The 15,600-nt window shown below is 39.8% G+C and overlaps 1 protein-coding gene across 3 annotated transcripts in view; it reads left to right on the top strand.

The window, feature by feature from the left end:
- LOC130829305 (28S ribosomal protein S17, mitochondrial) overlaps positions 1-15,600 on the top strand; it is a 46,015-nt gene that overhangs the window by 14,466 nt on the left and 15,949 nt on the right. For all 3 annotated transcript variants that reach the window (XM_057695674.1, XM_057695673.1, XM_057695672.1), the window contains 2 exons: positions 9,079-9,205; positions 9,534-9,626. In XM_057695674.1, the coding sequence (XP_057551657.1) occupies positions 9,079-9,205; positions 9,534-9,626 (220 nt within the window). The remainder of the gene's footprint in view (positions 1-9,078; positions 9,206-9,533; positions 9,627-15,600) is intronic.

Genomic DNA, 15,600 nt, shown 5'->3' with positions numbered 1-15,600 from the left:
CAAAAAGTAACTGAATTCCACTTTAAACATTATCCTGGTACATGCTATATAGTAAGTGAATTTGTGAAAGGCAAGAAAGGAAAGGGAAGAGATCCCTTAGAAAGCTATTACAGTATTCTAAACAATAGAAAGTAATACCTTAAAATTAGAAGATGGAGAAAAATAGGTGGGTTTGAGTGCTTTGCTTTGGGAAACAGCAGAGATTAGTGAGAGGGACAAAGACAAAGAAAGAAAAAAGATGATTTAAAAAATGTAGTCCAGGAAATAGCAGGGTAGTGGTAGATCCAGACCTTGTCACTCCTGTGCTCAAAATGCGTGGCTCCCATTTCACTCAGGGTAAAAGGCAAAGTCCTTATGATGGCCTAAGCAGTCCTACAGAATCTGGACCTGTTACTTCTCTGACTTCCTCATCCTTGCTAATTCCACTCTAGCCACCCTGGCCTCATTCTTCTTCCTTGGACATGCCACACGCACTCTTGCCTTTGTACTGTTAACTTTTCAAGTCTTTTCTCAAATGTCACCTCTTCAGTGACATCTTTCCTGACCACTTTATATAAAATTGCAACTGCCTCACCTCCACATTCTCAAACCTTCTTACTCTACTCTTTTTCTGTCTTCTAGCATACTATATAATTTACCCAGTTATCATGTTTATTGTCTACTTCCTCTACTAGAGTTTCATAAAGGAAGAGAATTTTAGTCTCTTGTTCACTAGTATATCTCAAGCACTATAGCTGGCACGTAGAAAGCACTGCATAAATATTTGTTGAACAAATAGGAATTTAGCATATAATAAAGGTCACATCTCAAACCAGTGGTGAAAAGATGGTTTATTCAGTAATTGATGGTATTTCTGTGGAGCCATCTGGAAAAAGGTAAAGTTGAATCCATACCCCATACTTTACATCAGAATAGTCTTCAAATTGATCAAATATTTAAATGTGAAAAATTAAGCCATAGAAGTTACAGAAGAAAAAAATGGGAGAATTCCTTTATAATGTTCTCTGAGTAAAGACTTTCTAATTACAACTGAGAATCCGGAAGCCATAAAAGAAAAAATTCATGGGTTCAACTCTTTAAGAATACCCAAAAATGTGTATGAGAAAAGAAAACTGCGAGCAAAATAAAAAGACATGTCAAATTCAGAAAAATATTTTTGCTACTCAAATTGTAGTGAGGTAATCTTTCTTATAATAATAATAATCTTTCTAATAATAATAACAACACTCCTCTAAATCAGCTAAGAGATTAGGAGTCCAAGAGAAAAATGTACAAACAACATAAAAAGACAATTCAGAAGAAAAAATTCAAATGCATCTTAAACACAGGAAAAATGTTCATCTGTACTCATAACAAGAGGAAATTTAAATTGAAACTAGAGAAAGCTTGACATTTTATCACCAAGCTTTGTACTTCCCACGGGGTTGATATTTTCCACAAGCCTAATAACATACTCTCTTGGCAGAGCTTTGGGAAAATAGACACTCTCTTACATTGCTAGTGTGAGTGTGTGGCAGATTGCATTTTCAGAAAAATGACCGAATATCTGCCATCCAAAATGCTTTCTGTGCAATGACTTTGACATTCATTCCATCAAGAAACATTGAGGTCTGTGTTCCCTCCTTTGAATCTGTGCAAGCTTGTGACCAGTAGAAGTGAAACTATGTGACTTTCAAGGCAGGTCATAAGAGGCAGTAAGACTTCCACCTCATTCTCTCAGGATGCTTGTTCTAAATCCAGCCAACTTGCTGCACACGTGTACACACACACATACACACACACAAACAGCTCAGGGAGAGACCTACATGGAGAGGAACCAAGGCCCACAGCCCTGGCTGAGCTCTCAGCTGAGAGCTAGTACCAACTTGCCAGTCACGTGAGGGAGCCATCTTGAAGGTAGATTCCCCAAACCACAGTCAAGCCCTCCCAGCTGATGCCGTGTAGATCAGAGGCAAGCTGTCCCTGCTAAGTTATGCCCAGATTGCTGATTTGTGAGCAAAATCAGTGATAGTTGCTGTCTTAATCCTCCAAGTTTTGAGGTGATTTATTATGCAGCAAAAGAAATAACTTACAGATTTTGTTACCTGGAAGTGGTGTGCCACCAAAACAAACATAGAACATATGGCATCGGCTTTGCAACAGAGCCAGTTGAGCAAAGGGCAGAAGATAGAAAGGAAAAGATTATTAGTGGAATCATAAAGGGCCTCGAGGAGAGCTGGTGGAGGCCTGAAGGACCTTTCACAGGGCTTAGGGTAATAAGTAAAATCTTGTTATGAGCTGGAGGAAAGGGGATGCTTGAAGGAGGAATTTTGGCCAACACTGTCACCTTCAGTAACAAGGAAAATAAGAAATACACTTAATGAACTCAGTGATCTATTTAAGGAGACTTTCAGGTAGAAGACTGAAAGTGCCAACTGGCAGGTTCTGGCTACCTAAAGTAAAATGTTAGAGGAAAAAAATAAGCTAAATAAAGAACTGTTACCTATAAAGGAACCAGACATGAAAATATGCTCAACATTGCTAATCATCAGGGAAATGTAAATCAAACCACAGTGAGGTATCACCTCACACCTGTCAGAATGGCTGTCATCAAAACACAAATAGCAAATTCTGGCGAGGATGTGGAGAAAAGGGAACGGACCCTCATACACTGCTGGTGGGAATGTAAATTGGTGCAGCCACTGTGGAAAACAGCATGGAAGTTTCTCAAAAAACTAAAAATAGAACTACCACATGATCCAGCAATTCCACTCCTGGGTATAGTTCTGAAAAAAACTAAAACCATAATTTGAAGCATCCCAGTGTTCAGAGTGGCATTATTTACAATTGTCGAGATGTGGAAGCAACCTCAGTGTCCCATCAACAGATGAATGGATGGAGATGTGTGTGTGTGTGTGTGTGTGTGTACACACATACATACAATGAAATACTACTCAGTCATAGAAAAGAAATAGGTCTTGCCATTTAGCAGTAACATGGATGAAATTGAAGGGCATTATGCTAAATGACATAAGTCAGACAGAGAAAGACAAATACTGTATGATATCACTGATATGTGAAATGTAAAAAACACAACAAACTAGTGAATAAAACAAAAAAAGAAGCTGAGTCGCAGATATAGAGAACAAACTAGTGGGTACCAGTGGGCAGAGGGAAGCGGAGAAGGGCAATACAAGGGGTAGAGGACGAAGAGGCACAAAGGATTATGTATAAAATAAGCCACAAGGGTATACAACACAGGGAATATAGCCAGTATTTTATAATAACTGTAAATGGAGTATAACCTTTAAAATTTGTGAACTACTGTATCGTACACCTGTAACATATAATATTGTACATAAACAATATTTAAATTTTTTAAAACATCTAAAAAATAAAGGAGCCAGGAATTCCTGAGCTTGAAAATAAAACTATTTCTCATTCACACTCATCAACATATGCCCAGCTCAGCTACATTTTAGAATTGCTATGAATTGCTATTTACTTGAATGGGAGTGTCTTTAACGGTTATTTCTATGCCTTTCCCACCACTTATGAGTTTGTGAAGGGTAGAGGATGGGGCCAAATAACTTTCTTTAGTTCACAGAAAGAAAACTAGAGAGAAAGCTTTCAAGGAACCATACCTGAGGAACTGTGCTCCAAGATCCTCATCTGCACGTGGACCTGATAGAAGTGACAAGATCCTGGACTTCACACTGATGCTATAACGGGATGAAACAAGGGGGTCTTGGGGAAGAGGAGTGTATTTTGCATGCAGGAGGGATGTGAATATTTACATTCCGAGGGTAGACAGTAGCAGATGGTATTTTCTGAAAATGGCACAATTTCTCCCCATCCATCGGCTCGTCGTGTACTATGATTTAAATACTCTTTCTATCAAGAGATGTGGGACTATGTTCCTTCCCTTTGGATCTGGGAAGGCTTGTGACTGTGGTGGAACTGAAGCTATGTGACTCTTTTTTTTTTTTTAATTGGAGTGTAGTTGATTTACAGCATTGTGTTAGTTTCTGCTGTACAGCAAAGTGAATCAGTCATACATATACGTATATCCACTCTTTTTTCAGTGAAGCTATGTGACTTTTGAGGCTGGATGATGAAAGGTCGTTCTCTTGGGAATTTTGCATTTGGGGTCAGCTGCCATGCCATGAAGAAGCCCAAGCAGCCTGTGGAGAGGCCAGTATGGAGAGACCCTGAGGCCCCTGGCTTAGCTCCTAGCCGACAGCCAGCATCACTTGCCAGCCCCGTGAATGTGCCTCTTAAAAATGAATCCTACAGGACTTCCTAGGTGGCACAGTGGTTAAGAATCCACCTGCCAAGGCAGGGGACACGGGTTTGATATCTGCTATGGGAAGATCCCACACACCGCAGAGCAAGTAAGCCCGTGTGCCACAACTATTGAGCCTGTGCTCTAGAGCCTGTGAGCCACAGCTGTTGAGCCCATGTGTTGCAGCTACTGAAGCCCACACATCTAGAGCCTGTGCTCTACAACAAGAGATGCCACGGCAATGAGGAAACCACGCACCACAATGAAGAGTAGCCCCTGCTTGCCACAACTAGAAAAAGCCCATGTGCAGCAACGAAGACCCAGCACAGCCAATAAATAAATAAATAAAATAAAAATTTTAAAAAAATGAATCTATGGCCCAAAGTTGAGCCACCCCAGCTGAAACAAAATGGAACAAAGAGATGAGCTAGTCCTGCTGAGTCCAGCCCATGTTACAGATTCTTTGAGCCAAATAAATGATTGTTGTTGTTTTGAGCCATTAAATTTGGGGGTGGTTTGTAATACAGCAAGAGATAATTACAGAACTGGTAAAACCCCTATAGTGGTCAGTTTGATAGTATGTACCAAAATGGCAGATTCATATACTCCTTCACCAGCCATCTCATTTGGGGAGTGGATCCTAGGGGTAGGCTTATATGCAGTTGCAGAATAACATACATACGAGATAATTCATTGCAGCTTGAATTATTATGAATTGTAGTAGCAAAAGAGTAGAAAGCAGCTAAAACGTCTGTTGATAGGCTAGTTAAATAAATTGTGGAACATTCACACAGCACTACCTAGGCAGCTATAAAAAAGAATGAGGAAGATACCTATGAATTGATGTGGAGGGATTTCCAGGATAGACTCTTCAGTGAAAAAAAACCAAAGTGCAAAAGAGTATCTATAAAATGCTACTTTTTACTGAGCCCACGTGCTGCAACTACTCAAGCCCCTGCGCCTAGAGCCCAAGCTCTACAGCAAGAGAACCCACTGCAATGAGAAGCCTGCGCACCGCAAGGAAGAGTAGCCCCCGCTCACCACAACTAGATAAAGCCCCTGTGCGGCAACGAAGACCCAACGCAGCCAAATAAATAAATAATAAAAAATAAAATGCTACTTTTTTGTAAGAAAGAAGAGGAAATAAAAATACGCATATAAATATATTTGCTTGTTTGAGCAAAAAGAAACATTGGAGGGATGAACTTGAGTCTAATGAGATTGGTTACTAATAGGGTTTATATGGGAATGGGGTGAAAAAGATAGAAGGAATGGAGGGGGGGGCGGTCCGGGAGGAGGGCTTAAAATGGAATACACACAGAAACAAGTGAACCAAACAGTACTTCAAATTACTGATATAACCACAGTGAAAAGGAGTTAACTTTTGAACCTAAATAGTTATTTACACTCCATATCCTCAAGCTAAAAGCAAAACAGTTCTAAATACTGAACTCTCATTCATAGGCTTGTTTTGCACAGAGGCATGTGTTAGCAACACTGAAACCACTTTCTTTACATTTTAGGATTGAGCAAATAAGTAAGTTCATTTGCATAATAGGAGCCAGGTGTCTCATGGTCAGAGAAGGGAATTACAGATATGAAAAGAGAGAAGGATGGAAGGAACCTTGCCATGTTGGATTAGAATTAGAGCTATCCGTGTGGATTCATGGATTTTAGTACATGTATCTAAATACAGAATTGGGTATGGAGTGTGTATGTATATATACATCATTATATATATTCTTCTCTTTCGCAGGTACGACCCCTAAGAGGGCCTAGAAGCAGTGATACTCTGGTAGCATTGGACTCATCTAGTGCTCAGATATTGGTGTCCAAGTGCCATTCTCTATTAAAAGAAACCAGATATAGCTACGCAGTATTTGAACAACACAGCAGAACATGACAGATTGTGACCCTGTAGATCCTCTGGTGGGAAGCAGAGCCACTCAGTATTTGACCATTAGAAGGAATTAGGGATCCTTTGAGAAATGGCTGATTCCAGGTTTGGAGCAGGAAAAGCACAATATAAACCTTGAAAGAAGAACATCTTTCTGTCCCAAAAAGTAAAGTGCTCAAAGAATGGTAGGTACATTTCAAAAAGGACGAAGAAGCCAGTTTGAAGGGGCCTCTACTGGCTAAATCTAGGACCATCTGAGTGTTTTAAAAATAGTGACAATAAATGACTATAACTTATTGAATAAAATAAGTAAATAAATCCACCTCATATACATTAATGAATGAATGGGAAAGGAAACTTCTTCAGCACAGTAGAAAGCCAGCTGATAATGTACAGAGTGTTGGCATTAGAAGAGCACCACGATAATTGCAATTGGTTAAGGCAAGAATTATAAGTGAAAGCTAAAATGAGTGGGTGAAAGTTTGAGGAGGAACAACGTATTACAAGAAAGTTAGTAATTACAGGACTCAATAGCAATCTTCCAGGGGAAATTACTGGTAGATAACTACCTTTAAATTATCAAAGTTAACATTGCCAGTACTGGAACTAGTCAACAATGTGTACAATTCACTGAGAAGAACCCAGCATTGCTCTTGGACTATTCCTGCCATAAATGCATAGTGTGAATCTACTCATGATGAGACATTAGACAAGCCCAAATTGAGGTTTATTCTACAAAATAACTAGCCTGTGCTTTCAAAATGTCAGTGTTCTGAAATTCAGAGAAGGGCTGGGGAACTGTTATAGATTAAAGGAGACAAAAGATACAAGACAACCAAAAATCTTGAATTTTCTTTTGTTATAAAGGACATCATTAGGATGTTTTGTGAAATCTGAATAAGTATATAGTGGCAACAACAGCACTGTATCACTGCTAATTTCCTGATTTTGATCATCGTACTATTGTCATGTAAGAGAATTCCTTGTTTTTAGGAAATAAACACCAAATTTTTTAGGGGTAAAGGGGCATCACCTCTGCAACTTACTCTTCAATGGTCCAGGAAAATTATAGAAAGAAAAAGTGAGAGGAGAGGGAGGAATTTCTTTTATTATTTTTGCAACTTTTAAGTCTGAAATTATGTCAACAAAATTTTGAGTTTAAAAACAATCATGAGGAAGCTGTCTATGTCCTAATATGTCTAAGATGGAAAGATTTTCAACATTAATTGTTAAGTTAAAAAACAGTGTATAAAATATGTTACTTTTGAGGTTTAAAAAACAGTGGGAGAAAATAAGGATCCATATTCATATTTTCATATTTTCACTCAGAAGAATTCTGGGAAAATACATTAAAAACAATATAAAAAAATAGATAGTGACTGTCTGTTGGGAGTAGGAGCTGGACAAAGAAGAAAAGTCTGGAGAGAGGCTTTTTAAACTAAATACTTTTTAACATTTTTTTTCTAAGCTATATTATTATCTAACTAGAATTCAAATAAGGATATGAGAAAAAAAAGGAAGGCACAGGTAACCAATTGCAAGATCATCATTAGGAGGTATAGAAGGAAAGAGAAACTGTAGGCAAGGCACTGATTAAAACAGCCAAAAAGAACTACAGTTGTGGATATTAAAGACTATAGACTATATTTAAAGTTTTTCACACCCTGGTGCTACATTCAAGAAGTATGAGGTGGGGGGGGGGGGACTTCCCTGGTGGTCCAGTGGCTAGGATTCTGCGCTCTCAATGCAGGGGGCCCAGGTTTGATCCCTGGTTGGGGAATTAGATCCTGCATGCCACAACTAAAGATCCCGCACGTTGCAACTAAGACCCTGCACAGCCAAATAAATAATTTTTTTTTTAAAAAGTAGCAGGGGGAAAGCTGAATGGAAATTAAAAGTAAATACCACAAGTGGGAAGAGACTTGTATAAGCAGAAAAGACATCTTTGTGACTTGATGGAAAGAGCATAGGCTTTAGAATAAGGTTTAAGATGAAATTCTGTTCCTATGATTTACCAGCTGTATGTCCTTGGATAAATTATTTAATTTCTTTTGGCCTCCGTGACTTGTCTCTACATTGCCCACGCCATTAAAGTGAAATGCATTTTAGAAAGATATGTTATCAAAGCATGAAAATTAATTTAAATAGAATGCCAGTACCATACTTAAATATTGAATTTTAACTTCTGGGAAAGAGCATTTATTTGGGACACCACACTCTGCTCATGAAGTGAATGCTATTTTGTGGGGGTGTGAGGGAGGAGGGGAGATGCATATTATTGGTTATGTGTGTCTATGTCTGTGTGTCTGTGTCTCTTAGAGCAAAAGGGTTGTTTAAGAAGCATTGACAATTTTTGATTTGAAATCCCTGCCGGAACAAGGCAGTTTTTTTTCTTTACTGATCCCAACTTGCATCATGTGCCTTCTACTCTCAGCCTGTCCCCCCCACCCTTTTTATTTCTTTTTTTGACACACTGGAATATTCTCCCTCCTCTTCTGTCTAAAGCTAAAAAATCTGTTAAGGATGCACACATGATCCACCAACTTGATACCTACTTTCACTATTTCAGCATATCCTGAATTCCTTCAATTCTGAAATCTTAATAACATGAGTTTTCCATGTAGGTTTTTAATTGTTTAGATGATATGAGAGCTTCCTCTGCAGCAGGTTGTAAAAAGCAAGCATTATTTCATGCATGTTTTTGTATCTGTCTTGAAAGGGGATAGGAAAGTGCTAACTGTTGTTTCCAAAATTTTGACCTGGATTTCTCAGAGCCCTGAAGACTCTCAGCACAATTGTTTGAAAGGTAGACATCCTAACCTTTGTCCACTGCAGCACCTTTGCCTCTTCCCCTAAGGGCCCCTGTTAAAAAAAAAAAAAGTTTTCTGGCTAAGCAGGGATGTACTTGGTGTTTCAGGAATCACTGACATTCCAGGACGTGGCTGTGGACTTCACCAGAGAGGAGTGGGACCAGCTGTACCCTGCTCAGAAGAACCTCTACCGAGACGTGATGCTGGAGAACTATAGGAATCTGGTTGCACTGGGTAAGGTTGGCATCCCTGTAAGACCAGAACTCATTCTCCATGGGTTTATTTCCTTTAGTAGTGAAAACCGTCAAAGCTTTTGTGAATATAGTTAAGGCCAGGATAGAAGAATGCTAATCAGTTTTGGAGACAGAGACCTCTGTTTTTTGCTTTCTTTTCAGGTGAAAGGTCTTGACTTTGACATCGATAGCTTTAGTTTGCTGCCTCTAAAGCCTCCCCTTTCCAAATCCAGAGGCCCTAAAGATTAAACAGGTTGGAAATGCGTTCTGGGAGAGATTTTTGTTCCCAGTATAAAATTCTAAGATACACATTTTTTTCTCATGAATAGGACATCAACTGTATAAGCCAGAGGTGATCACTCAGTTGGAGCAGGAGGAGCAATGGATGATGGAAACAGACAGCCTACCAGACACTTATCCAGGTGAGAAGCAAGCATTTGGGTATTTGCGACTCAGTGAAGGAAAGTAATCGCTTTTGAAATACTTAATTGAGTGTGCTCCAAACATCTCCCTCTGGGATTTAAAGGATACTGAGCCCTTTTTAAAAATTCAGTTCATATTTGACATTTTTTCCAAAGTGGGAATGAATGTCTTATTTTTTTTCAGATAATACATACTTATTATTTTAAAAATTTGCACAACACAAATTTATTTTGAAGGTATTCGTTTGTCCATAAATACCTTGATGCTGCAAATATCCACGAAGCATTTTCTTTCTCTTTTTTATTTCGTACATCCTCTTGATATTCTTTAAATCTTTTTCTTTTCCGTATCAAAAATTCTCTGCCATTTTTACCTATTTTTCATTTTTTTTCTTCTTATCATCAAACATGTTAAACTTGTCTAAAACCTATAGCCTCAGTTCTAATTCTCTTGTTCACCTTTGTGATATGACCCCTATTCTACTAGAATTGTTTTCTTGGAGATTACCACAGACTTCCAGTCAAATCCAGCGACTAAAAAAACAATCAACAGTTATTGTCTCCTATGGTTGTGTTGCATTTGACTGTGTTGACTTGACTTCCTTGAAAATCCACTCTGGCTTGTGACACGCACCATTCTTGCCTCTTCTGGCCTCTCCCCTGTCTCTCTACCTTTCCTTTAAATACCTTCTCTCTCTCCTTAGTCTTCTAAAGGCATGTATTCTTATGGCCTTGGTGTTCACTCTGTAGTACCGTGCTTTTAAGTAGCCTTTCTATATCATTTTTCCATTTCTACATTTCTAGCCTCAGTATTTCACCCATTCTCTTCCCAGATTTTAGATTATATTTTTGTTTATGAATGTCATGCTATCATCTTAATTTAAGTATTGATATTTTAAACCCTGGCTCTGTTGACTCTCTACTCTCTTCTTTGAAACATCCCACTAAATATGAGACTTCTTGGGCAAAAGAAAAAAACCAAAAAACAAAAACCTCAACTCCCTTTTGTTGCCACACCACCTACAATGCTCTGCCTGGTTAGATATTAGTGAACAGTAGACTGCTGAATATATGCCAGATACTGAGTTAGGCATTTTTCCACTCTGGTCCATTAAGCCAGGTTAACCTACCCCATCTCAATTCTTTGCTCTGACACCTTGTTTCATCATTTGGACTTGGTTTTCTGTCATTCAGACTTCAGCTTTTTCAAGTTGACTCTGACTTAGTTGTCCTTCTTGCTCTAGGTTATCTTTGGTAGGAAAATTTATTCCTATTTCAGCTTCACTGAACCTAAAATTTTAGCCTAATGGGTGCTGGCATGCCAGTGCTCTAAACCCTGTTTAGAGACTGATAATTAAAACATTTTGTCGAGAACCCCTAGCACTTTCCCTGATAAGAGTGGGTAACATTATTTCTATGAACCTTCATACCCTGGAAACTGGGGAATAGGAAACTACAGAAGGAAAATGAAAAATTCCCTTTTCAGATGAATTGCCAGGCTGGGCACCTACAGCAGAAGGCAGAGGTGTTCTTTCCCACTGGTACATAGGCTGCCATGTGTAGGATCCACACTGGCCCTGTAATGTCCCTCCCCACAGACCCCCAACTAGAGAAATAATTGCTAACTTAAGAAAATTTCCAGGGAATTCCCCGGCAGTCCGATGGTTAGGACTTGGCACTTTCACCATCAGCGCCCGGTTTCAATCCCTGTTCAGGGAACTAAGATCCTGTAAGCCGCGCGGTGCGGCCAAAGAAAAGAAATTTCCAGACTTCATTATCAGCGATATGTGGATGCCCAAGGCTTTTGGTCCACAGATCAGCTTCAACGAGTGACTTCTTTATATCCTCCTTGTCAGGGCAGGCAGCCTAGCAGTCTCCTTCAAGGAGACTGCTTGAATTTTTGCATTTTCCCACGAGTCACAGTCAGTGGTTCCTCTCACGAGGATGTGGTAAAACGTTTCTGTTGACGGAGGGACTGAGGTAGAATGATCTGGTTGTGCAGCCTAACTCTGGTGTGCCCTCTGCGGTATTGCCCAACTCCTCGTCAGCGACATTTGCCAGTGTCTGTTTTTCTGGAAATTCTCTTCCTAGCTAAGGTGAGACATGGAAAATATCCAATGGATTTAGCAACGAAAAGATTAGGAATGGTATTAATGAGAGATGACGGGGAATGAATAGCAGAACAATCAGTTTGTACATTGTTGAGTGAACAGAAGGTAAAAAAGTAGAGCTGGTACGTACACAGTACTCTTACAAGAAGCTTGAATGAGAAGGGGAAACAAAAAAGAGGATAACTGCTAGAATAGAAGGCAGTGTCAAAACAGGATCCTTCTAAGCAGGAATGATTCCAGCTTGTTTATATTGCTGTAAGGAAGGAGTCAGTCGAGAGGGTAAGTAGAAAATAGATACAAAAGACGGGGCAAGGTTCTAGAAGAGATGGGAGTAGGACTGAAGGAGATTGGAGTGATTTTGTATGCCTTAGGTAAATTTGTTGGTGGAAGATTTCACACATGATGATTTCTGTTTTCTTGGTAAAGTGGAAGGCAAGGTCCTCTGTTGAATGTAAAGGGATTGGGAGGACAAGTAGGAAACTTGAGGGGCACTTCCTGTAGTTTACTAAGGTCAGGGAAAGGTGACCAAAGGTGAATACAGGGCTGACTGAACAGCTTTGAGGGCCCAAATGAGATTTTGCCCTCTACGTGTATGGCTTCTGATTGCCACAGGCGTGCTGTTTCTCCTGTTGTCGTCAGCACTGGAAAGGACTTGTAGTGCCCAGGTTGACGTTAGACTTGTGGAACTAAAGGAGGAAAACTCTGAAAGAGAGTTAGTTGGTTCAAGTGATTTGACATAGAGTCTAAAAAGTAAAGTAAGGCCTGAAGAGGTCTGAAAACCAGAAGACAACAGAAGAGTCAAAGAAGTGGAGGTCTAGACACGGTCAAAAAGCAGGTAGAGTGTGAATATGAGCGTGAATCCACTCCCTGAGGACAGAGTGTGTCATTGAGTTTGAGGTTTCTTATGTGGAGCACAGTTCAGTCATCATTGTATAACCAGGTAAGTAGATTGTTGAAGTGGAGTGAAGGTAAATGCACAAACTACCAGTTAGAAAATGACATGGAAAAGAAGAGCGTGTTTAACCACAACTAAGAAGATAAAACATCTATAAATAAACTTTCAGCAGAGAATTTGCAGCACCTGCATGAAGAAAACTTTAAAACACTTCTGACAGACACAGAAATAAACTTGAATAAATGGGCATACCAAGATGTCAGTGTCCCTATAACACTTATAATCCCATAAAAAGTACCTATGCAAGAATAAGGATGCAGATGCAGAGAATGGACTGGAGGACACAGGGCTGGGGGGGCGGGGGGGCGAAGGGGAAGCTGGGACAAAGTGAGAGAGTGCATAGACATATATACACTACCAACTGTAAAACAGATAGCTGGTGGGAAGTTGCTGTATAATAAAGGGATATCAACTCAATGATGGGTGATGCCTTAGAGGGCCAGGACAGGGAGAGCAGGAGGTAGTTGCGGGAGGGAGGGGATATGGGGATATATGTATAAGTACAGCTGATTCACTTTGGTGTACCTCAAAAGCTGGTACAAGAGTGTAAAGCAATTATTTTCCAATAAAGAGCTTGGAAAAAAAAAAAGTGCCTATGAAGTTTCCTTAGGTAAAGGAATACAAATACCTTTAACATATGAAAAAATGTTCAGTCTCACTTATGATAAGAGAAACCCAAATTGAAACTATGCAAAATTACACTTTCTTGCCTATCAGATTAGCAAGTCTAAAAGTTTGACAACACACACCTTCGATGAGTCCGTAGGGAAGAAAGCACTCTATATGTTGCTAGTATAAGATGAACTGCCCGTCAACAAAGAATATCGTAGACTAATCAAGGGGCTCCCTCTCCAGATATCCTGTTTGGCATTGTAGGCTTTTTGGATGAACAAAACATAGTCTAGAGTCACATGTTTTTGTAGAAAAGTTTTACTTGAACACAGCCACACTCACTCTCTTACGTATTGTCCGTGGCTGCTCTCACACTGTAGCAGCAGAATTTTAGTTATTAAAACAGAAACTGCATGGCCCACAAAACCTTAAATATTTATTGTATGACCCTTTACAGAAAAAGCTTACTAACCACCGCCAAAGCAGTAGTTTTTAATTATTTGCGACCACCACTCTCATTAAGATACGCATTTTTATTGCAACCTGTAAGATCTGTATAATCTATGAAATTGAAACGAAAGTTTTGCCAAACATTTATCCTTATTGCTATGTCTGATGAACTCAGAAATTTTCTTTTCCTTTTTTAGCTTATTCTGTTTCAGTTTTTAATTCATTTCTATCCACTGAATTAATGTCATAACCCACTATAAATCATGGCACATTTAATTAACAGAAGAGAACTGGAAATATCATAATGCTTTGCAAGTAGAAAGGATAAACATTAAAAAAGTTGTTTTCTTGCCTCCATTTCTCCCTAATTTTTCCTTATCTTCTGCCTTCTTTCCCTCCCTCTCTCCTTTCCTCCTTCATTTCTTGTTTCCTTCCTTGCTGCTTCCTGAATAATTCCGTTCAAAAGGCATTGGGTGGGGCTGAGCAGGGTAAGGGCCTGCTTGGTGAGGTATGCAGTGGTGCAGGAGGCCCTGCAGGATGTTGTTCAGTTGCCCAGTGGCGTCACAGTATGCTTCTACTGACCAAGTGCCTGTCTAGAAGATATCCCTTCTTAGATACAAAGAAGGTCATGGGAGCCCTAGAAATCCAATTTTATTAAAGACCCATAACCCCTAGAGTTGATGCAAGGCAATACGGAGTCAGAGGGGACAGATATTTACCACATTGATATTACAGTATTCTATGCAAATCCCCCATTTTTCTTTATGAAGACCCCTTAGACCCCTGCAAGAATAACAGAAGCCTGATGAACCCCTGCCGTAAGCTAGAGAGCCTTAGTCTATAGCTGTGACAGAGATATTACACTCACTTAACTTAGGACTTGGGCACAAGAGGGACTGTATGTCATTCTCATAGTGTAGGCAGGGAAAGCTCTTCCATGTCTGAAAACACTTTCTTCCCAAGTAGCACTTTTGTCTGTAATCTCAAACAGTGGTGAGGAGGGGTAGGCAATGTAAGATCTGTTACGAGATTAGGCAGAAATACAAAGTGGGGCTTGGAGGTTTCAGTGAATGATTGGGTTTCTAGGCAGGTAAGGCCAAAGTAAGAAGAGAGTAGACCGTGGATAATGAGTGACCTCTGCATGCTCCCATGTACATGCTTGATGAGGGTGTTCATCCTTATCAATGCCCACCCTCCTTTCAAGGGCAGTTGCAGTCATGTCTACTAACATAGGGGCTCAGGTTAGGTGAGGAACTGGAGCAAACAGACTAGAGTTTGTTCTTCAAAACTGCTTTAAGGCCCGAGATAATCATTGTCTCAGTCTGAAGGCTAGACCCTGTCCCCTGGCATCCTACTGGGATTGGCAACCCTGTGGTTGAAGATCTGATGTGCCTTGAGGGTGTCTACCATGGGGGAGCAGTGCCTGTACAGTCCATGCACAGTCACTCCTCCTGGTATGTTGATTAGGCTGCCCTGTTTCCAGGAATAAATGAAAGTTCTGGAAGATAGGCCTTAGGCAATGAATGCCCTGAATTCTACTCCTAGGCTGTAGGAGCCTAGAGTACCACACTTACCTGTGGTTCCAGGAGCCAGGTCAGCAGCCTATGGATTTTGATGCTAAGGGAATATAAAAGACAGTGTTCTCAGCTCCAGCCAATTATTCCAACTGTTTTAGAGCCAAAGTCCCTGAGCAGACAAAAGCATTTTGTCTGAAAATAAAGTGGTCCAGTTGATAATTTGGTTGAAATAATAAACTGGTTTAAAGTGAATCTTTTAAATCACATTTCTTCCACATATAATTTAATTTTTGACCAGAGTAAGTTTATTTTCTGACTTGAACTTCTTT

This window comes from Hippopotamus amphibius, chromosome 9 (genome assembly GCF_030028045.1).
Source record: "Hippopotamus amphibius kiboko isolate mHipAmp2 chromosome 9, mHipAmp2.hap2, whole genome shotgun sequence".
NCBI lineage: Eukaryota > Metazoa > Chordata > Mammalia > Artiodactyla > Hippopotamidae > Hippopotamus > Hippopotamus amphibius.
Note: the sequence above shows the minus strand (reverse complement) of the source record. Positions and strands in the feature narration are given on the sequence as shown.